Below are 23,972 nucleotides of genomic sequence, written 5' to 3'. Positions count from 1 at the left end.
TGGGTTGATAAGGGAGCCACAGGCCCTAATGCCAATGGATCCTCATGCCTTGATGGATAAAAAACATAAGTGTGGTGCAGAGGCCCTCTCACAGCCTTGGTGCCAATGCACTATTGATAACTACAACCCTGCCTGCCGATTACTTCATCATTGACAGGACTGCAGACCGGAAGCAGCAACTTTAGGCAGAAAAAGGGTTGTGAAACAAGGACTACTGAGTTTTCTTTCATCTGATCGAGAGTCAGTGCTTGTGATCACCGTTGTGGGTTTTTGCAGCTCCCTAAATGATCCTTAAAATTCAGCAGTATTTACACATTTGTTGATGACAAGTGCTTTATTTAGATCAGTGTGGTACTTCCTGAAGGCATCATGCAGCTATGTCATTTGGGCATCACCATAGGGGATGCAGGGGTTATCATCAACTCAATCGTAGAGCACTGCTAATCACCTTTGACGGTATTCAGGCGCTATGATCTTGCTGCGATCAGTCAAAGAGCCAAGTCTAGTGTCCCTTTCTGAATCCATGAGAGAGGACGCTGTACAGAGGTGGTTGTTCCAGGATTTGGCAGCGTATTGTTAATGAGGCCATCAAAGAATACCAAACCCTATAAATAGCACATAGGTAAATGGGGTGGAAAAGTGGTGGTTCATAAAAATACTTTGACAGCCACAGCATCAAAGACCACCCAACACCGGAGTGTCAGACCTTGCAGGTGGGATGTTCACCTGGTACAATGTTCTACACGTATGTTCAGTCCCTCCCCCGCAACAATATGCTTACGACCTTTTAGAGGCATTCTGAGCTACATCTCTGATAGTATCATCAATGAGCAAAAGATGTACCTGTACCTTGTGGGTGACCTCCCGCTGGAGTTGCCACGACGGAACAACCTCTTACCTCATCAATGAACTCTAATCCAGAAGGTTCTGCCCTCCACCAGCTAGTACCGGGACCAACATCGAAGGCCATAATCTCAATGTAATCATAATCCTACAAGTATTATCTCAGTAACAGGAAATAACCCCACAACCGTGAGCGAACATCACCTCTTTGCTTTAACATTAACCTCCCCAGCTCACCACTCTTCCCACCAACCTTCATCAGAACCTACACTGAGCAGACCTTGGACAAAATGTCAACCTGAATACGTTTCAGGCTCGCCCGCCTTCTAAATACCAATGGACCATCTGATGACTTGTAATTTCACTAATGGCTCCCTGATATCTTTGACAAAATGATTCCCTCAATAGTTCACAAAACTGACATCATCCAAAGGTGGGCAGGTTCCATAAAGATATATAACTACAAAAAACAGTAATGGGGAGGCAGTGGAGAAAAACCCTTGATAGCAAAAAAAGCAATTCATAACACTGTGCAGAATATATAAAGCACCAATAAAAAACAGAGATCTCACTACTTAAAAATCACTTAAGAGGCCCCAAGCCTAGGAAGCTCTTAAAATCAACTTGGGAGTTCCCTAATCCAGATTGCAACTCACTCCATGTGTACTACTCACCAGAGCTCTGCAATTCACCGACTGATTACTTCACTGAGCAAGCAGACTATCTGGAGTCTCACTTATCATCAGGGCCACTGCAATTATGTGGCAGGAGAGGGCCAAATTATGTGGCAGAGTTGAGTAAATTATGTTAAAAGAAAAGGCAAATTATGTGTCATATTTCAGTACATTTTGTAATAGTATTCCTCAATTATTTCATCATTTTTCAGCTTAGTAATACTGTCTGGGCATTGGTTGCACCTCATTTGCACCAGTTTAATACCCAAACATAACAATAAGCAACAGAAAGGTCGCCAGACCAACTTTGAAAAGGTCCTTCCACAGCGTTGCAATACGTCACTGCATTTTTAGTAACTTTTGAACCGTTTGAGCTATGAACATTTTTGTTGTAATCTGCAGATTATGTTGCAGATGATGGATTATGTGGCAAATGCGGCTAATCTATAACTAAACGAAAATCGCCTCGGCCGCACATTTGCATAATTCCAGTGGCCCTGCCTATAATCCAGAAAAATAAGTGACTCCCCTTCACATATGCTCCAGACTCCGAAACTACTGAATCCAAACATTCATTGTACTCTCCACAAAAGTCCCTGCTGAAGTGTTAAAACCTCTCTCTCACTCCCAAGATCTCTGAACAACACAAGACCCTAACGTTTTCAAAAACATCCTATGAAATGGGAAGTTGCCCCGCAAACAAGTAACTTCCTACATTAAACCAACAGGCGCGGCTCCTCCGTTAGGGCGGAGGAGCGTCACCCCCTGCCAACAGCAGCCGCTGCAAATCACCTTTAACAAACGATACCATGTTTATTATTGTTTCGTTTGTTAAAGGGGTGGGGCATTGGGGATGACAACAATGAGGGGAGTGCACAGCACTCCCCCTCACTTCGGATGTATGTTTGTCCGGCCGTCTCGGGCCGGCCAAACACACATGTGCAGTAGGCTCTCTCCAGCCCAGCAACACGGATGCCGGGCTGGAGAGAGCCTGCAGAGGCTCCCAGTCTGCCTGGGAGCGTCATGGCTGGGTGCTCCCAGCCAATCCTAATGCTGCGGAGAAACATGTAAGTTATTATTATTATTTTATTAATTTGCCCCCTGCAGCCTCCCCCACACACCTCCCCCACACACCCTGCATCCCCTGCGCCGCCTCACCCCAACAAAGCACTGTGAGCCCCTCCTGTAAACCAATACTCAAAAAACGAGGACTGGATGTACCCGCACCGGCTAGCTGCAGGTCAACGACCTAGTCCAATTCTTGGGAAGCTCCCTGAATAAGCAGCCTTATGACAAGTCTGTGACACCATCACACTAAAAACTCTCTAGGGCAAAGAGACAGGCTTCCATCTTTTTAAGAGGTGCTGAAGTCTTTAATTATAATCTGTGCAGTGCCATTTTAAGGATTTTTGGAGCCCCGGGCAAGACATAGTATGGGCTTGCCAATTGGGAGCAACTTTGAATTTGTTATACATTTCAGTTAATTCAAGCCATATTGTTGCCAAACTATACTGAATAATAAACTACAGGTGCACGCAAAAACCGATGAACGTTCAAGACTGACCGCCAAACAGCACCAAAAGAAAGCTTATGCAAGCATTGATGAAGCCATTTGCTTTGGTATTGGGTCTATATTTTGTGTCTTGCAACTAAGATATTTTTTTTAAAATTCACTGTCTAGCCTGCGTGTTCCTCCCATTGTAGAAAAGACATGTTAAGCACAACCTGGTGGATGTTTAGTGAACAAGTACTTATTATCCAAATAATACATATGCACATATTTCTTGAGGGTGTGGCTTTAGTAGTTGGATATTCGTTGGCAAAAATAAATCCCACATCACTGCTGGCATTCTTGAAGCAACAGTGGAAACTATAGCACTACTCTGAACATTTACCAGGGGGGCCCCTTGCAACTGGCCAACTGGCCACCTTGCCCACGTCTTAAAACATCTCAAGGTCATCAGGTAATCCACATACCAGGACCCATCCTCCTTCTCAAAACTCAGGTTCCGCTGCCAAAAGAGAACTCTCAGATGGAGAATGGAGCCAGTAATATTAATTCCCCCTTATAAAAAAAAATGATTGGGTGTTCGCTCCTCCATAGATACATGCATGCTTTGGAACATGTTCCCAAATAAAAGATGGATAATTAGCAACCACTTAGAATTCCGAAGGGCCAGAAAGATTTAGGGGCCAGATAAACATAGCTTTGGGAGTGCAGTTACCTAATAGCGAATTCTTGTGATTTGTTACTAGCTAATGGCAACTAGTGATATACAAATATATCTTAGACATATTTAGCGATACCCTTAATATTCATGAGGTAGGTTGCAATTTGCGACCCACTGGTAATCGGAAAAATCACAGGGATGGTGGGCTGCTGGGGTAGGTAATTGCGGTCTGTGATTGCTTTTAAATAAGGCTTTTTTTTTTTTCTTTTTTTTTTTCTAAATGTAGCCCGTTTTCCTTACAGGAAAACTGGATGCATTTCAAAATGTGAAATGAAAAGTTTATTGGACCACTGCCTGCTCTTAAAAAACGTTTTTGCAAACATTCACAAAGGGAAAGGGGTCCCTTGGGGACCCCTTCTCGTTTGCAAATGGGTTACCATCAACTAGGAGTTGGGAGTAAAATGCAAATTTTTTGCGACCTCATTCACATATATCAATGCGATTCGCCATTAGGAAGGGAGACCCATAACACACCTCTTCCTAATCCTGAATTGCAAACCCATTTTGTGATTGGTAATAGGCTACCAAATCACAAAAAAGGGTTTTGTACCTTCAAAAAGGCTTTTTTGCAGCCGCAAACTGGGCCATAGGTGTTATCTATACACTAACTGCAAAGAACCTCTGGTCCGTATACACAGGCTGTGATTCTGTCCCTCAAACATCTCCTGCTACACTCTCCTCTGACTGGAGAGCTCAGACGACACACTTTCACTGTGCATGCTCCAACGTGTAGCGATGTGTATCCCACATAGGTCTAGCTACACCATCACCCTGTCAACCGGGCACTTCAAAAGGTCACCAAGAACCCAATGTAAGTTGGACCTCACCAGGGGTACAATGTGCCATGAAAATAAAATAAAAGGAGCAGCTACTAAATAGGCCATCCAGAAAGTGCTTTGGGCATTTCAAGGGGTAAGCAAGGGCTGAAGGACATTGCGGTACAATTGTGGCACGCATGGTGGAGTGAATCCCAGTGTTCTGAATGCTGCTGCTGGTTGGTTTAGTTCGATTAAAGAAACAGTTCAAAGTAGTATGAGAATGAAAGGAATATTCAAAACTTTACAAAATTAGTGCTTTGAAGTAATCCTTTCCCAAGTCATCTCTAAAGCAGCTAACTAGAATGTAGGCAAAATAACGAGGACACAGGGCTTTTGTGGCTCAGTGTGTTGCATGGGGACGTGTGGTCTCTTAATAATGGCTAAAAATACATCAGTGGAAACCAGCTGGTACAACAGAAAGGATGGATAGAGTTTTCAGAGGTCCAAAGTAATACTCAGCCCTCTCCATTGTTCGTTTCGCCCTATTCCCCGCCCTCCTGCGTTTACACCTGACCTGAGCTTTTCTCAAAGAAATATTCAAACAACGCGCCAGCCCTGTCTGTGCCTACCAATGCCATGAAAGATTTGCTGTACTAATACCATGAAGGGGTTTGGCCACACATGTTGGTGCTTCTTGACAATGTCCAAGTATATGGACAGCAGCGTACTTTACAACAATTACACTCGTATGTGTAGCACTGACATGCCAGTAATGATCTGGCGTGCCATCCGATTTGACCAAGAGCCTGATTAAGATTTTGGCAGATGGGGTACTCCGTCACAAATGTGACAAATATTCCGTCCGCCGTATCACAAGTTCCATAGGATATAATGGAATTGTAATTTCCCGGACGGGATATCTGCAACGTTTGTGACACAGTAATGCCGTCCGCCAAGATCATAATCAGCCCCTAAACTTTAGGGCATTACACAATCAGTGTGCCCGAAGTGACGATCTTATGGGCATCTTCATAAGGGTAGCTTGGCTTGCACTCTTTTCCGGTGATGAATTCAGCCAGCTTTTTTCTGGCTAAAACTGCTAGAGAAAAATTTAATGAAATCTGATTTGCAAAGAAGAACCTAGTTGTTCTTGAGGCTTTTCGAAGTGCGACTCGTGATGCTTTCACACCGTTTAGGGCATCTTTTGAACACACAGGAAAGAGTCAAATATTTAATGCAGACTAGGTGGACCCACACAGAGTCTTATAAAATACAGGGAGTAAAATGTAGGCTAGAGTCTCACAGTTGTGTCATCCGAAGAAATATATGTGAGGGCTACTCGGGCGATGTAATATGTGCGAAAGAAAGCAATGTATATTTGGAAGTTCTGTAGAGCACTACATGTCTCTTTTTGGTTACTTGACCGTGCTGAAGGCAAAAGGTCAACCTTGACTATGGTTGTTGGGTGAGGTAAGATCTTTCCGGTGAGACCCTAAAGTTCAGACTCCAACTACCCCACAACATTGACTTTTTGCGCCATCCCCCACAGTCAGCATTGCGACATTGATACCACTGCTAGAGGGTCTAGAGATACAAGAACCTGACCCTAATCGATTCAATGGGTTTACTCTAAGACCAGGAAAGCCAAGAGTAGAGTCACTCACCTTTGGTGCCAAAAACTGTGACGATTTGTTCACCACCCATTTTGGCAAGGACCCTAAAACAAATGGATAAAACGAAACTGTTAGATGCAGAGTCAATCAATGCTGAATGCATTTCTTCTAAGACGATAAATCAGGCACACTGAATCACTTGGATAACTTGGAAATTCGTTAACAGCCATCTCCATAAAGGGTATGTCCTGGTATTTTTGCGAAAGTAGAGTTTGTGTAAATTGCTGGTCTGGCAGTTACAGAGACTGAAATCTCATGTCCATTTCCATTCACTTACCCGAAGACTCATAATCTTACTCAAAGTAGCATGTAAGGCTTTTCTAGGCTGGGGTTTTTGTGCCTATTGCACTGCGAATCGCCCATCCTCATTTCATAGTCTCACACTTCGCTTCCTCTTGTCTTACTTCATGGAACTTCTTACGAAAGTCTGACCTCTGCATGTTTTCTCCACCCAAGCTCTGAAAATCAGGTTTTCAATCACAATGCACTGCAAGGAGGGCAAAGGGAGATGACGCTGAAATTGCAGAACATTTTTCTTCGCCCTCCTGACAGCGATGGTCACCCGCACTCCTTGATGAGCCGAGTGTCTGAAAATTCCACACACAAGTGTCTGATTCCTTGTTTGCCTACACATTGCTCTCTAATGCTTTTTAATATTTTATATCCATAACTATTTTCAATTTTATGTCCAATTATTTGTGGGGACTTTTTTTTAAACCACCATTGGCAGTGCCGATGGGACAGGCTTCCAACTGAAATGCCTGGTGAGTCACTGGTGAGTTTAGGTACTGAATAACTCATCACATATGTACTCTGTCACTCATCCTTGCACTTATGCATCCATCATTCTAAGCATTGACTCATTCTTGCATCCCCCCACTCTCTCATCCAAAAGAACACACATAAAATCTCAACAAGCATATGCAAGATAAATTACAATAATAAAAAAAGAAAAATGTGTGCTGCCTAAATGTGGTGGCTAAATACATGCAATACGAAATAAGTAAAAAATTACAGCAGGTGGCTGTCATGTCGGTAATCAAGGGCAATTAGTTACACCAGACGAGTGACCGTAATACACTTTATTTCACTCCCTCGCTAGTACACCTGTACTTTTCAGGGGCCTTACACCCACCAATGCAGCCCCTGCTCGATCCTACGGAGAAATAGCCTCTGTTTCCTCAAGTTACTGCCTCTCCTCAATCTCAACCAGGAAGTTGTATCTAGAGTCGAGCTGGCATCCTGATGGTCCTAGAGCCCTCATGACATGGGCCTGATTTACAGTTCTGCCGATAGGTTATGCCATCACAAATGTGACAGATATCCCATCCACCGTATCACAGTCCGCTGAGGCTATAATGAGATCATCACATGGTGCACCGGACGTCCGTTGTGTTGGTGACAGAGTAACCCATATGCCAAACTCCAAATCAGGCCACAATCTCTCCCACTCTCCTTCTTAGCAAAGAAAGACACATCTCAGACATGACTCCCCGCCCCTTTTTTATAAAGATTATAATTATTTCCCCTTCCACCTCCACTTGAAAAGAAAACCCCTTGACGATGGTCCAAGTTTTCTATTCTTGTAACAAGTCACTAAGGCTTTACTGGTTTCCTCCTATTTCAAGTTGAAAATAGGGCATTTTTGGTCCAAGTTCCTTTTAAGGAAAAGCGAGCACATATTGGTTCACTGAGTCTTCCATAGGTCTCAGACACCACCCTGATTACACGCTGGCCATCATGCTTTGCGTCACCACACAGATCTGCCGCTACATCATCATCATCATCATCATTAACATTTATAAAGCGCGCTACTCACCCGTGCGGGTCTCAAGGCGCTACTGCTCTGGTGTGTCCCTTGATTCACTTACCGCTTCAAGGAAGTTGTCTAATAACTCCTGCACCATCATCCACTTTGACCTCAAGCTCTGTGTGTTGTCCACCTGGGCTGGGAGTGGCAGGTCCCGGAATGGAGTCCAATTCATGGCACCTGTTTTCATCCACTGTAATGCTATGATATTGAGGCACCCGGCTTGAAATGCTTCCTACAAATTTGACCCTTACTGTATGTTTCTAAGCTGACCACCCTCTTTGTATGTTATCCTCTTAGGCCCCATCCACACCAACCTGCTCCACTTGTCCAAACTGGTGTCTGAAGTGCAATATATTGCAACCTCGGAATTTCCTGTGCCTTTTCGTTTTAGATATATCAGTTAATCTGGGGGTGGACTGGTTCTGCCGGGGTCAAACTTGTGAAGGCAGATCACACGTCTCAGCAGAGAGCGTTTTATTTTTCTGTCATGTCTTTAAAGTTGCTAGACTTTTCTTTCCTCTTGTTCAGGACCAGCTGTGAGCTTTTTTTCCTAATATAAAACTTTTTGTATTGTATTAAAACTCAATCCTAAAGCTTTACTGCTCATTTCTGTTCGGTTGAAGTAGAGAGGACATTGCTGTTTGCCATCTGTTCGTAAACTGTTTGTGTTCTGCCATTCATTTCGCGTTCTCTTTCCTGGTGGCTCTCTCTTCATGTCACTGCAGGTTCAAGGAAAACATTGTTTCGTGGGATTTCATTTTCCACGTCCCCCTTGTCGCTGTTCCTGAATGCTGGTGGGTCTTTCACTTAGTTGGTCTAATCCTTCTCACTTTGCCTGTATTTCAATCAATCAATCAATCAATCATAGTATTTATAGAGCGCACTACGTACCCGTTAGGGTTTCAAGGCGCTGGGGGGGGAGGCGGGGTGGCTGCTGCTACTGGTCGAAGAGCCAGGTCTTGAGGAGTCTCCTGAAGGTGAGAAGATCCTGGGTCTGTCGCAGGGTGGTCGGAGGGCGTTCCAGGTCTTGGCGGCGAGATAGCAGAAGGATCTGCCGCCGGAGGTCTTGCGTTGGAAGCGGGGGACGAATGCGAGGGCGAGGTTGGCGGAGCAGAGTTGGCGGGGGGGGGACGTAGAAGTTGAGTCTGTTAAGAGTTTCAGAGTGTTTCCTTCTTATTTGTTTAACAAGGTTCACACTTTTTGCTTTTTTATTTGGCTTCTATTTTGTATGTTTGTCTTCCATCACAGACAAACCGGTTAGGAGGCTAAGCTGCCTTCAGTTTACTTTTTCCAACTTTATTGAATTAGTTAAACTTGCACTTGTGATGGTGCCAGATATTAAAAGGGATACCGTATTAGCTTATACTGGAGCAGCCCGACTCTAAAATGCCCACTTTTGTTTCCTACGGGTGGGCTGCTTTCAAAATGGCTGCCTTATTTTTTCCACTGGTGATGACTGACCCCAAAATGGCCGCTTCTCTGCCCCTCTTTTCACAAGACACTGCTTACTTTTTCAGAATGCTTCAGGATCCTATATCTGTCAAAGATTTACACTGCACTGTATTTCGCCTTTACTACGCTCCTTTATTGGTCCTTCACTGCCTGTCCCAGTCGCAGGCGGCAATCATGCTAGCCCTCCCCATTCTTGTACTGTGGGACCGGGGCTCAGTGGTGGCTAGAGCCCTTACACCCCATCTGCCATCTTGTAATGATGTAGACCCTTGATTGGATGTTTTGCCTTTGAATCCACTCTCAAATGTCTCTTATCCTGCAATCACCAGGCATTGGAGCGCTTGACCTTCTGGCTCTCACGGCTCAGTGCACCTTGACCTGACGGTGAGGGTTAATTAGTTTGCATCGTGTCCACAGGTCTTATTGCCGGGTTTGGCTTGCTGCATTTTATATCTGCCCCCAACGCTGGCAAAACGCGAAGACACCAATGGTACTAGATTGGCCGCCTATCCTCTCACCATGCTTGTGCAATTCCCATCCCAGGAACTGAAGAAACTCCGTAGTCAGCTCATCGGACGACGTTGAGTTTATCACCAGCCAGTAATGCATAGACAGGCTTCATGGCAGACATGAACTTGCCTCCAAGCCATAGACAGTTTTCATGCTCATGGTGAAGCACAATGTATCACACCAGACAAAGTTCTGCACTATGTTTATCAATTTCCTCTGCTTCCGGGGGAGCTTATCTCTGCTCATGCAGACATAACAACGAACATCTTGGAACTATGTTGTACCAAGTGTATAACACTTCTCACAGTTAATATGTCTGCCACATTGCCTTTCTCATAACTTTTCATAATAAACACATAAGACCTGTGGCACCCCACATAATATTTTCCAATGAGGCACTCAGACCTTTAGCCTTTTTTTCATTGGCTTGTCGCCATAATGCTGAACATCTGCGCTCTAATAGCTCATTAGAACTGCAGTTGACACTTGGAAATCAGCTGGCAGACCGCTGCGGGAACTTCATTTCCACTCAGAATGCCAGACCTTTCCCTAATATGGCTCTAATGTGGCTAAGGAAGATAGTCATAAAATAACAGAAAATGAGCCCTCAGTTCAAGTTCTGAAGCACCAGTGATTTTTTGCATGAGACCATGAGGAGTGCATGAGTGTAAACCATTCTCACTTACAGATGGCCAATGAAATCCTAGGTCAGGAGTTCTGCAGCGTTAAATCACCTTAGAATTTACCACAATTCTGAAAAGAAGTACGGTAACCTCAAAAAAGGAGTTCTATTTTGACTACAGTCTGTTGTCACCCTTTCCATATACTTCTTTTTGTGACTCTTAAAACCACGTATCCACAACAAATCATTTCAGTAAGGCAAAACAGTGAAGCCTTATCCCAAACAGATCCAACAGGTAAGCCTCTGCTAACATTCCACATACTTAGTGCCCTGAAAAACACCATCTAACAAACTATTTTGTGAATTTCACCTCCAATTTTAAGAGTATGGTTTACAATAGAAACTTTATCCGCAACTCCCAAGAAGCTATTGACAGGGGAGGACTAGGACTTGACGGGAACTCCACCCTTGTCAGTAACTACCTGGGGATGCCCGCCACCTTCAATAATATTGCTTAAGTAGAACATTGGAATGTTAGGAGCAATGGAATGGTAGATGCACAGCAATTGTTGGTATGGCCTTCACCTCAAACATTCCAATTCTTGTCTTTCTGTGTCTGCCTTTTTAGTTAGAACATTCTTGTCATAGTGGGCAGAATGCTTTATCAGTCTACCTAGGTTGTTGAAGGGTGGCTTTGTGATATATATCTCAAGCAAAGAGCCTTTTAATGTCTTTACAGCACTCAGAAGCAGGAGTAAAATGATGTAATAAATGTATCAGTAATTGAATCCAAAAGTTAATGGATGTAAGATTGATACACTAACCCACACATTGAGACAGAGCATAGGAAAAGCAATGTTAACATGGGGACTTTACGAAGGGAAGTATATACCCTGATCTATAAACTGACCAACAGGAGAATGGACTCGCTGAAGAGGGGGTTTACGGGCATTTTGCTGTCTTTCTTTAAGGTTGCTTCTTCTGAAGTAACCTTCTGTTAATGAACCTCTTTCTGCTAGCAATAACAATTTCTTATCATTTATCAGAAAAATGTCCACGCATCTTGTGACTTCCGGGCTCTCCTCTTTCCCATTCTTTTGAATTGAAGTTTTGTTCATCACAATCTACTGAAATGCTTCTTCAAAGGTGCACATGACCCTTGAAATGTTCATCAGATCAAACACTTCTATCTTTATCCTCTTTTACCTTCCCACTGCTTTTATAAAGCTAGATCACTCAATGTTTCTTCCTTGACCTTGGCTGATAACTTCATTGTCTATTTCTGTTTGATGCTCCTGATTTGATGTCTTTCCTACCTATTCTTGTTTCTGTCCTGCCCCAGAACATGGTTTCTTTTAACTGGATGGCTTACATCCTTCCACTACTGACCCAGGGAGCTTTTTTTCATTTGGCTTTCAGCTCTCCAAGGTAGTTCATATTATTCCTCGCTCCCTCCACTGTCCTCTCAAAAGCATCCCCAAAGGCTCCCCCACTTGTCCATTGTTGCCCCCCACCTGCCTTCCTTTCTTAACTTTTTATCTTTCATTGGTTTAATTTTTGGAAGTTTGCTTTTGCAATTGCCACACACTGCGCACTACTAAGACTTTTTCATTTCTCGGCTCACTATTGGTTCCCTACTCCTCCTCTTCATGCCTGCTTTGCTTTTTTTGGTATGGTTTTTGCAAGGGCCCTGCTGCTGCACAGGATACCAAGTCACTCCCTTCCCCATTTCTTTCAACTGATTGTCTTAATTTATCATTGCAAAATGGCTGCCAACACCTTGGAATGGTACATTAAGAGAAAGGTATTAAAAACCATTCTAAAATGGCGGAACATGTGTGTGCAAACATAGCGGCCACCTTGGAATGGTTTGTTTCAAAACATAAGAAAACACATTCCAAGATGACTTCTGGTGTGTGTGCCTGCAAGTTCATGCCCCGGACGCCATCGTAGAATTTTTTTCTCACTGTCAAAACATATATTCCAACATGTGTGCACCTGCATGCACAGGTGGGCATCTTGGAGTAACTGTGGCCATAAACAAGGCCAAGACGAACAAGCACTGGCAAAGCCAACATCTCTGCATCTATAGACTGCTAGTTATTTATTGTTTTTTATGTTGTCTTCCTTTGTCCTCCTTAAACCTCATAAAGATTGACAATACTTTTAATTGAAATCTCTCGGTCTCTCTTTCTCTTTTCATAATGACCCTTTTTCTTAGGGCAGTCAAGTACAACTTTAGCAAATATCATGCTTTCTTTCTTTAGACAGTAAACACCTAATCTCTCATTTTTTCTTGAGATGATGATTGTAATTATTACTTGTTAGGCTCCTCTTTGGATAATTATACTCTGATTGGACATAAACTATGCTGCTAATTTAATATTAAATCTTCTACCACAGGCTATTTTGTCTTTTTCTTTACACATTTCCAGGTGCTCCCAATTTGTCACACCTATACCTCTTTCTTTAAATCTATCCTTGGTTTTGGTGTCCCCAACATTTCTGTTTGACTCTACCATTAACAATGGTGTTGCTCTTCAACTAATCCTGAGCCTCTTTCCAGACTGTATGATTCTCTTTTCCACAGTTTTAAGGTTATATCCCTTTTTTTGTTTTTAAAACAAAATGCCCCCCCTCCTTCCTTACTAAAACTTAAAATCATTCTACTTTCTTACTAATTCTTGTATTTTTGTATCTTAAACCACACACTGCCAGTATATTTTCATTCCATTTTAACACTGACATTTTATTTAGTTGATAGGCAAACTGGAAAAAACATCTATAAAATATGGAAATAAATTCACTCCTGTTTCTTGGTAATGAAGTGTCGCTGGTTCTATTCTGCGCTCTCTTCACGCTTTTCACGCTCGGAGTCATTACTAAGGATTTGGCGTCTCAGCTTGATTTAGCGGGCAGGTCGCTCCCGTTTAAGCCTCCGCCATCTGGCCTAGCCTACTACGAAATGCAAAAAAGGCAGATTGTACGCTATTTCAGTGTAAACAGAGAGCCATTAGTGGCATAACAGACCAATAGTCTATAGCTGGAAGTCTTGCATCCCCCTGTTAGAGGTTTTATGTTTTCGACAAACAATTATCTGGAAATCCTTCCCACCACCCTCTCTACACCGTGCCAGAGACATAGCTATGAACCGGTAACTGGCATATACATTATTCAGTAGTAGCGCACAAAAGAATATTCATTAACATACAAATGCTTATTTCTGATATTTCTAGGGGTATGTCCATATTTTTAAAGACTTAAAGCAGTATTAATGATATCCTATTAGAATAGTGGGATGTCCTATTCTAGGTTTACCTATTCGGGTACAAAAATATCGAGTTCATAAAATTGTGAGGCCAAAAGGAAATGGCGAAACAATTGGCGGTGGCTTTAGATAAGCCAGAAGAGGCAACAGTAAGGACTTTCCTGAAGAAAAGTTGTTTCGTTTTTATAAAAGGGCAAAAAGAACAAGAAAAGTTATGGAAGGGGGTGGAGGGTATACGAGGATTTTCTTCACTGAGAAAAAACCCAAAGGGTACAGTAAGTCTTAAAGGTAAAAGGTCTGCATTAATCAATGGAGGTGGGATGGTGGGGGTCTCCAGGGAAAGGTACAAAATAAAAAAGCAGTTAAGGATTGACCTCGATAAAAACACAAAATTCAGATTAAAAATAAAATTCAATATTAATTAATCTAAGATTAATCGCTTTGAGAAACCACCCTGACAAATCCAGGTAATACAGATGGGAAGCGACATTGGACTCTACGTTTACGGTAATATCCTTCATGGGCGCTGGCGGTGGGGAACCCGTAGTTCACACACATTTAGGCTTCCGTCCTGGGTGATCTGGTGAAAAGTCTTGGGTTCACAGTGTCTATAGATCTCTCCTTGTAACATCAGGTTGCAGTGGTCTCTTGGTCCTTGAGTGGCGCCATAAGTGTGATGTGGCGGCCTTGATCCACTCATGGCTTCCTTGCAGCAGCTCTCTACCTCCACCCGACCTTGGTCCTTTTTCGTCAGCAGGGGGTGCAGGATGCTGAGTCTTGTGGGTGAAGGGGCTGCCCCAAAGTTGAGCCTGCTGGCCCCTTGCTGCGCTCCTAGATCACAGACCAGGATTCTTTTAGGATGTTAATCATGTCTCACCTGCCTGACTCTGGACCCCTACCTGTCTTCCTGAAGATGAGTTTCTTGCTGTATCCCTAGAGATGTGATGACTGCAGAAGTCCGCCTCTTCAGGAAGCTCTACGGTATCTTACACAGCGTAAGAGTGGAAGCACCTTCTCTGGTGGCACTGCAGCGCCCTCCTGTGTCTCAGGAGACTACTCCAGATGTGGTACTCCTCTTCCTGCTGTTCGTCCTGAGTACTAGCCGTCGAACTCTGATTCCCACCCGCACATGAATCCTTGGGTGTCCTTACACAACACAAACATAATGTAGAGAAACAATGACACCAACGGTGACAACAGTCATTGTAATAGGTGCAAGCCTTCCATGGCAGGCATGTGTGACATGTTGCATACAATAGGTGCATGGCTTCCATGGTGGGCACACAGTACATGCTGCATGCAAAAGCTACATGCTTCCAAGGGGCATACACTACATGATCAATGCAAAAGGTGCATGTTTCCAAGGGGCACATGGGACGTGCTCCATGAAAATGGTGTATGCTTCCATGGTGGGCACATAGTACGTGCTGCATGCAAAAGGTGCATGCTTCCAAGGGCACACACTATGTGATACATGCAAAAGGTGCATGCTTCTAAGGGGCACATATTACTTGCTGCATGCAAAAGGTGCATGCTTCCATGGAGCTCATGGAATGTGCTGCATGCAAAAGCTGCAATTCTTTCATGGCAGGTGCATAGTACATCCTGCTGCAAAAGGTGCACAGCTTCCATGGGGCACATAGAACATGCTGCCTGCAACTGCTGCAAAGCTTCCATGGCGGGAAGTAGTACGTGCTGCATGCCAAAGGTGCATGCTTCCAAGGGGCACACACTACGTGATACATGCAAAAGGGGCATGCTTCCAAGGGGCACACAGTACATGCTGCATGCAAAAGATGCATGGCTTCTATGGGGCACATAGAATGTGCTGCATGCAAAAGCTGCAATTCTTTCATGGCAGGTGCATCGTACATCCTGCTGTAAATGGTGCACAGCTTCCATGGGGCACATAGGACATGCTCCCTGCACCTGCTGCAAGGCTTCCATGGCGGGCAAGTTGTACGTGCTGCATGCAAAAGGTGCATGCTTCCAAGAGGCACACACTACGTGATACATGCAAAAGGCACATGCTTCCAAGGGGCATACAGTACATGCTGCATGCAAACGATGCATGGCTTCTATGGGGCACATAGAATGTGCTGCATGCAAAAGCTGCAATTCTTTCATGGCAGGTGCATAGTACATCCTGCATCCAAAGGTGCACAGCTTCCATGGGGCACATATGACATGCTGCCTGCAACTGCTGCAAGACGTAAATGGTGGGCAAGTAGCATGTTCTGCATGCAAAAGGTGCATGCTTCCAAGGGGCACACACTAGGTGATACATGCAAAAGGCACATGCTTCCAAGGGGCAAACAGTACATGCTGCATGCAAAAGATGCATGGCTTCTATGGGGGACATATAATGTGCTGCATGCAAAGGGAGCAATTCTTTCATGGCAGGTGCGTAGTACATCCTGCTGCAAAAGGTGCAGAGCTTCCATGGGGCACATGGGACATGCTGCCTGCAACTGCTGCAAGGCTTCCATGGTGGGCAAATTGTACGTGCTGCACGCAAAAGGTGCATGCTTCCAAGGGGCACATGGGACGTGCTGCATGCAAATGGTGTATGCTTCCACAGAGCACATAGAATGTGCTGCATGCAAAAGATGCAATTCTTTCATGGCAGGTGCATAGTATGTCCTGCTGAAAAAGGTGCGCAGCTTCCATGGGGGACATAGGACATGCTGCCTGCAACTACTGCAAGGCTTCCATGGCGGGCAAATAGTAGGTGCTGCATGCAAAAGGTGCATGGGTTCCATGGGGCACACAGTACATGCTGCATGCAAAAGATGCATGGCTTCTATGGGGCACATCGAATTTTCTGCATGCAATCGGTGCATGCCTACAATGGGGCACATAAGACATGCTGCATGTAGTCGGTACATGGCCTCCATGGGGACACATGAGCCATGTTGCATGTAGTTGGTGCATGGCTCCCAAGGGGGCACATAAAACGTGTTGTATGCAGTTTTTGCATGGCTTCCATTTGGGACACTGGACGTGTTGCATGCAATCAGTGCATGGCTTCCATGGCAGGCACATAGGACGTGTTGCATACAAAAGGTGCACAACTTGGGGAACATAGGACATGTTGCATGCAATCAGTGCATGGTTTCCATGGGGCACATTGGACGTGCTGCATGTAATAGGAGCATTGGTTCCATGGGGGCACATAGGCTGTGCTGCATATGCTTTCCCAAAGTGTGAATGTACAACTCCCAGAGATCTTTGGAGGCCCCGAGAGGACAGGTTGGCCATGATCCCTGATACATGACCTTGCTAAGCTGTAACAGACCCAACCTCTGCTAATTTCCCATGGTTGGCTTGGTAGCGTGTGTGGTTGGGAACCCAAGGCAATCTCAATCACTGGCTCCTGTGCAAAGTATCAAGGCCTAACACATGGTTAGCGAAGGCGCTGGCATTTCTCAATGTATTTAGGTGGCTCTCGATCCTCATTCGTTGCGTCTTTTCATCACTCGCCAATGCCCCAAAACACGTGGGATGGACTTTGAGTTCTTTGAAGATCCACTTCCTTTCCACTGATCTGTCCCTCTCACACCCACCCACCCCCATCCATCTTCTGTCTACCTATTCCGTTGATCCTGCTGCTTTCTTTAGGAAAGTGGCCACAACAAATTTCAAATTGCAAGTCCATTCTGCAAAGAACTGATGTTAAATGAAGGCAGTAATAAGAAGCCACCACAAGCAATGAAAGGCCTCAGGTAGGCCAGACCATAACATAACGTCTATTTGTTTAAGCGCACTTCCTCTCAGAAGGGTATCTTAGCGCTGAAACAACAGATGTTTATAGCTACCCAACAGCACTCATTTTATCGACCTCAGAAGGATGAAAGCATGAATGGACCCGTCGGGTTTCAAACCTGTGCCCATGAGGTGAAACAGATCCATGCAGTGGATGAATTAGACCCGATGATGGAGTGCGTGCGCCAAAAAGGCACAGGACGCTTTAATTAGAGCTCTGCTCCTTGCACAGAAAGGGACTCTGCAGAAAGCACCCCATGATATTTGAATGCCATTTATTTACCTTCGCTCACCACAAAAGGGCGGGTCTTCATTTCATGACACCTCATTGAGTAGTTAGTGCTATCCAGAGCATCCTTTCCAGAGCACACTAGCAGTGTAAGAGGCCTGTAAACACGGGCAGGGACTGGCCAGCACAGAAGCTCCATCTAACATCATCTCAGGCAGGATAACATCAGGCTTCTCTTTTTCTGCCTGACAACCGGTGCTTAATTTGTAAAATAAATAGTACCGGTCCCCAAAGCTCTGCTTAGAAGCCCACATAGGGCGGTATTAAATGTCAGTGCGCTAAATACCAAGGCTGGTAGTCTTAAATACACCCCATGCCTCTTTAATCCTCTACCAGACTGCCCCAGCCCCTTCACCTCACTCTCGCAGGTTCCTGCGTCTTTCTCTCCCTTCGTCTTTTCCCTCAGTGTGTTTTTCTCTAGCTTGCTCTCCATAACTGTTCAATGAGGAAAAATAAGTTCCTGTCCCAAAAAAGGAGTGCCGGTGGGTCCCACTGGCACCCACCGGCTCAAATTAAGCACTGCTGACAACGCCCTAAGCTGCCAAAAATCACCAACTGCGGCTCAACCCTGCACGTTCTCCAGCCTCTTGTGAATATGCGAATGTTTAACGTCCTTCCCACCCCATGCTCCACCTCCTTGGACATCCTCAGACTTCTAAGGTGGGGTTTTCCTTTCCTGAGCTTTCCAGATCGAGTATACACTGCATTCATTCCTGTGCCCTCCCTCCTGGGAACCAGAATATCTGCCATGCGGTCTAGAAAGGTTCCACATATTGACACCCAGGCTTAGCTCTACCATTGGGATGATACCACACTGGCTGTTCTAGCTCTCCGCAGGCCAGCAGCTCCCTGAAGACTCGCATTTAAAGCACTGAGCGCTACAAAGATTTCCACCAAAATTTCTACTACAAAGGTTGAGTCCATACAGGCTACGCATAAGCCCTCGGTTCATCCCCGCTGATGGAGATTGCTCCTTTCCACAATCCTCAGCCAAGAGATCTCTTTCTTGTTCCAAATGGGCAAAGTATGGACCGTCTCACTGAATGGTATCACGAAAACTCAGGACCACCTCAGTTTACTTCACTTCAAAACCCTGGATCTGCTACTCTGCCTCTTTGTGTATTACTCAAGTGATGCACTGACCCACAAAGGACTTTACCTCTCTCCCTCTGCGCAAAGTTTGGAGAACTCCAGCGATCCCCAATCATGAGACGACTCCGAACCATGTTTTCTGCTCCATGAAATTGCTAATTTGACGATGGGTTCTTAATGTACCAGTATTGAATCAATAAGACATCCAGACCGTAAATAGCCATGTTCAATTTAAGCTTCAATTACATCTTCTCACCACTGAAGCATTATCAGGAGCCAATGTTGAATCATCCCTGAGAAAGCGAAAATGTGGTCCAGTGAAACATGTGTCAGCTGGCTGTGATATTTAATAGACATGTTTTTAAAGCAGCAAAATAAATTACAAACAAATGTAATTCATTGAACATTATGATTGCTGCTATCACCGAATCCCTGCATCTCGATGCATAGTGGATAATTGTTAAGTTGCTGGCAGGTTAGGGCTCTGTGAGAGAGTTTGCGAACAATTGCAGGGCCAGAGTGTGTTCTCTTTTATACACAACATATTAATTCCCCTTTTTGTACATTGATCATCACAGAACTCCCTGGACAGCACACAAATGTCCTTCCACCCTTTGTCACTGGTCCCTGGTTGGGTGGGAGTAGCTCAAAGAACCCTATCAAGGTATGCTTTGAATTGCAACAAACATTAGTATACCTATGGGATGCTCTTTTTCATCTGAACATCTCAGCAACACCGGGGTGCTCACCTCTGCCCACAAGCTCACAATGAACAGGTTGGAGGACACCGGTTACATCCCACAAAACACACCCAACCTTCCCAAGTGGGATAACTCCACCTGCATGCATCCTGAGCCATTTATCCTGCCTTCCATGGGACCATGCATGCAATAATGATCTAACGTACTGCTCCACACCGCACGCTTAGCCACTCTCAAGTCAGCAGTGGCAAGAAGGGAGCAAATCATCAGCTCTCACAGGCAACTCCTAAGTATTGCACATTTGCACCCCTCACTCTCACATCCCACCTTCTACTCACACATCTCTCCAACCATGAATTCAGGCTCTAGCAGAGGACCTCTCCCAGGCAAGGGAACAGTGGTGCAATGCTGGTCCAGTCTCAGCTGCCCTTTCTACAGATACTGGAGCAAGTAATATGACATCACACTTCTTGTAGGAATTTCCTTCTGAGGTCCTACAGCACTGTATACTCTTGCTGTGGCTGTAAAATACCCCAAGAGTTGTGGGCAACTATGTGAGTTCTACAGTGGCTTTTTCAAATGAACACCTCAATTCTCTGGCATGGAGGTGGTACAGGATAAACAGCAATTATAATAGGTCAGATCACACATGTTGCTGGGTACACGCATCGTGGTATCCTAAGTCTCACCTCTGGCTCTATTTTCGTGTGTGTAATGGTTGCAGGCTTCTCGGTGGAGGCCTTGATGACAGCCGGTCTTGAGAAACAACCTCGTTTTTTTGAGTAAACAACCACAAAAGGCCACAATGCCAAGCCTGTAAAGTTGAAGGGCCAGGACCCTTCGATGGAGAAAGCCACACACTTGCAGGTTCCATTGCATGTGCCCACTTGCAGGAGATCTGCAACACTGATGGCTTCATGCACTTTTGCACTTTTGCTCATGCACTGAGATCCGATCTCCATCGACACGATTGCTAGATAGCTCCCTAAACATTCATTACTACTGACATGACGCTGTAGGAGGCACTCACAAGTCTCTTATCACAGCCTGAGCACGGCCAGCAGCAAATGCAGGAAGCCATCAATCGAGCGTATTGGCAAAGGTACATTTCTTTAATGAATCAAGCACGCGGCTCAATAAGACAGGAAGTAAAGGGCCATTAATTTGTGAACCAAGCCAATTTCTCATTGCTGCTATCATGTGGCCTACTTGGGGAACTGATATGTATCTGCTGCTAAAATGTAACAGAGTTTACAATCGTGAAACAGCAGGAAGCTGATGAGTAGGGTTAAAAAATGGATACTCATTCGTGATGATGTACTCAACCACTCAAGGAGGCACACTATCTGAATGTCGAATTTTGTCAAAGGACGTGCTTTTAGTTGCCACTTAGTCTCTGCACCAGGTTTTAAACCCCAGTGAGTTTAATGCGTGCTTATACAGAAAGGCTTTTTCTACTGGAGGCGAGTCTTACTCCCATCTTGGGAACAAATTACTCTTGACTATCCTGCCCTGATCCACAAAGCTTTTTCTGCAATTAAGTTTGTCTTACTCCAGGCTTATATGCGATTTCCTCATTCCAGTGCTTAATTTGAGCCGGTGGTTTCCAGTGCTCGGCGCCAGCATTTTTTTGTCAACAATGGCTCTTAGAACAGCCTGCCACATGGTGGCACTGTTTGTCTAATTAGAGATCAGTACAACAACAGTTGTTTTATTAATTCAATATACATTAGAAATGCCTAATGCTTGCGGCCCAAGCCGTTCTTATAGCTGTGGGGGCCTGGAATAGTCTGAACTGTCACACTTGTAGGAGCGTGATGGTTAGTAGTTGTGTTGGCAGCACCAGCAGCGACAATGGTGGGGGGCAAGCTTCAGTAGCTTCCTGGCGAGGGTCATGGCACTTTTTTTCTTCTTACAATTTTAGCAGTGACTCATTTATTTCCAGAACTAAGAAATGCTTTCATATGGAAAAAAGACTTGTGAATCACAACACTAATTTTTACATGAATTAGCATGGCTTACTCCTGGAAGTGCATAAGACACACTTAAGGCTAAGTACTCACATAAAAACCTTTGTAAATCAGCCTTGGCTATTTACAAGTAAATCATGTCTACAACAGAAGCAAGACACAACTACTCCTAGAAAAAGTTTTGTGAATCGGGTTGAGGGTCTTTTTTACTGCCAGAAAAACATGGGAGCTGGTGACGTGGTGGGCAAACTATGTCCCCTTTATGTAACATCCTGATTTAGCTGCGGCCGCTGCCTAGATACTTAGGGCCTACTTTAGAACTCAGCGGACAGGTTACTCCGTCAAAGAGGTGACAGATATTCCACATGCTGAAATCTAAATCCCTTTATGTCCTATGGGATTTGGATTTCCGCGGATGGGGTACTCAGCACTGCTGTGAGGGAGTAACCCATCCGCCGAGTTATAAATCAGGCCCATAAGCAACATGACTTAAGGAAAAACATGTTACATGAAAAACTGGCAAGTGGAACAACATTATATAAGTAAATGAGAATTTAAAATTCGGTACAACCCACTCGCTTTGGAAAAGCCTGAGACCTTCTAATGCAAAACACAAGGGTAATAATGCAGAATATAACTCAAAACTGTGGTTTAATCAGTGGTTAATTTGTGGCAGTGGCTGCTGGTGAGCATCAGCAACACTTATTTCAGGGGACCAGGAATCTTTGCCACTTCCTGCACTGTACCCGGTCGATGTCTGAGCAGCATTAATTATTAGTCCTTCCTTCGTTTCCAATGCCGATAAGAATGGAAGAAAGAAAGCCAATAAAGTGGCCTTCACCATTGCACTAGCTCGGCAGCTCTTCTATTTCCATGGAATAAAATGGAAATGAAAGCAGGTCTACTGTCCTCTCTCCCGGCCGCTGTGACTGCTGCTAACGCCCAAGCCTGAGGGCGGAGCCGATGACCTAGCGGAGGTAGTGGAGTCTCAGGGCAGTAGTAGCAGTGCAGGTAAATTATGCCTCCCAATTCTGGGGACCTGCACTTGTTTATTTATTTATTTATTTATTATAAATTAAGAGCGGTGTCTTATTGAGACAGGTTCAGCAGTCTAGCCTTTGATTTAATCACCACCAAGTATGCACAACCAGTTCTGAATATAGTGAATATGGGACTTGTTTTATATTTGGTAATTGCTATTGGACTGTTTACCCAAACGATAAAAAAGGAAATTAATATAAATGTAGTAAAATCGGTATAGTTGAGAGTTAATCTTTCATAAAAACAAGGCACCAGGTGACCTGATATAATAGAATGTTTTGTCAATTGCAATTATGTATAATTGTAAAATGTAATACAAATAGAAAAAGGTAGATGGGAAAAGAATTTAACCATGAACTCCTAGGATGGCTGTCTCTCAGTGGATGTCATAACGAATCAAAAGTAAAAATGAAATTTGAAAAATGGAGAAGAAAAAATACAGAGACTGGGAAAAAAAAGTAAAAGGGAAGAAAGGAAAGATAGGACTTTTGTGAATAATAGTATATAGAACCATCGCCAAAGAAATACACAAACAATTAAGTTAGACATTGTAAAGATGTTGAGCTAGTACAAGAAATAAGGCACTTTATTTCATATTTACATCTTAAGGAGGTTTGTAAACTTCACTGCCGGCCTTGAACCAACGATAACACCTTAACACTGGCATTGAGAGTCAGGGCCGGCTTTAGCGCTGGTGGCACCCGGTGCGACAGTCTTTTTTTTAGCACCCATGACCACCTCCTCGGATTCCCTCACTACCACCCGGCAAATGTGCCCCTCATCTCTCCATAGCCCCCCTTTCACATCCATGTGATTGGTTTAAAGCGCGTGTAAAGGCTGGCTTTACTAATCCACTAAGTTATCCACATAAAATATCATTATGTTCTTTGCAGCAGTCGCATTAGCCCTCTACACTACCTGACGGCTTCCCCTAGACAAAACTCCAATCTCTATCCCTAGTAGGAACATTAATCACAAGACATTTTAATTGCTTCCTGAAGGCTGGATGCACAAGAAACTTTTCAGCAGGTGTTTGTAAATCGCACGTTTTGTAAGTTATAGCTAAACACAGCGCCCGCTGAGGTCAGCACCCGGTGTGGCTGCACCGCCCCAAAGCCAGCCCTGTTCAGAGTCCTAGATGCCACATGCGACACTGATTGTGCAATACATTCTTTACTATGTCCCTCGGGCAGACTATAGCTAGGAGAGGCCATGAGCGAAGTAATAAAAACAAAAGCAACCATCGAAATCAAAACAAAAGATCATCTCT

At 44.3% G+C, this 23,972-nt stretch overlaps 1 protein-coding gene across 3 annotated transcripts in view; it reads right to left on the bottom strand.

The window, feature by feature from the left end:
- Positions 1–23,972, bottom strand: part of STARD10 (StAR related lipid transfer domain containing 10) — a 265,342-nt gene that overhangs the window by 24,344 nt on the left and 217,026 nt on the right. For all 3 annotated transcript variants that reach the window (XM_069203768.1, XM_069203767.1, XM_069203769.1), the window contains one exon: positions 6,171–6,223. In XM_069203768.1, coding sequence (XP_069059869.1) covers positions 6,171–6,223 — 53 coding nt within the window. The remainder of the gene's footprint in view (positions 1–6,170; positions 6,224–23,972) is intronic.

The sequence above is a fragment of the Pleurodeles waltl genome, chromosome 8 (genome assembly GCF_031143425.1).
Source record: "Pleurodeles waltl isolate 20211129_DDA chromosome 8, aPleWal1.hap1.20221129, whole genome shotgun sequence".
Lineage (NCBI taxonomy): Eukaryota > Metazoa > Chordata > Amphibia > Caudata > Salamandridae > Pleurodeles > Pleurodeles waltl.
The sequence above is the reverse complement of the archived record's forward strand: the minus strand, read 5'-3'. Positions and strand labels throughout refer to the sequence as shown.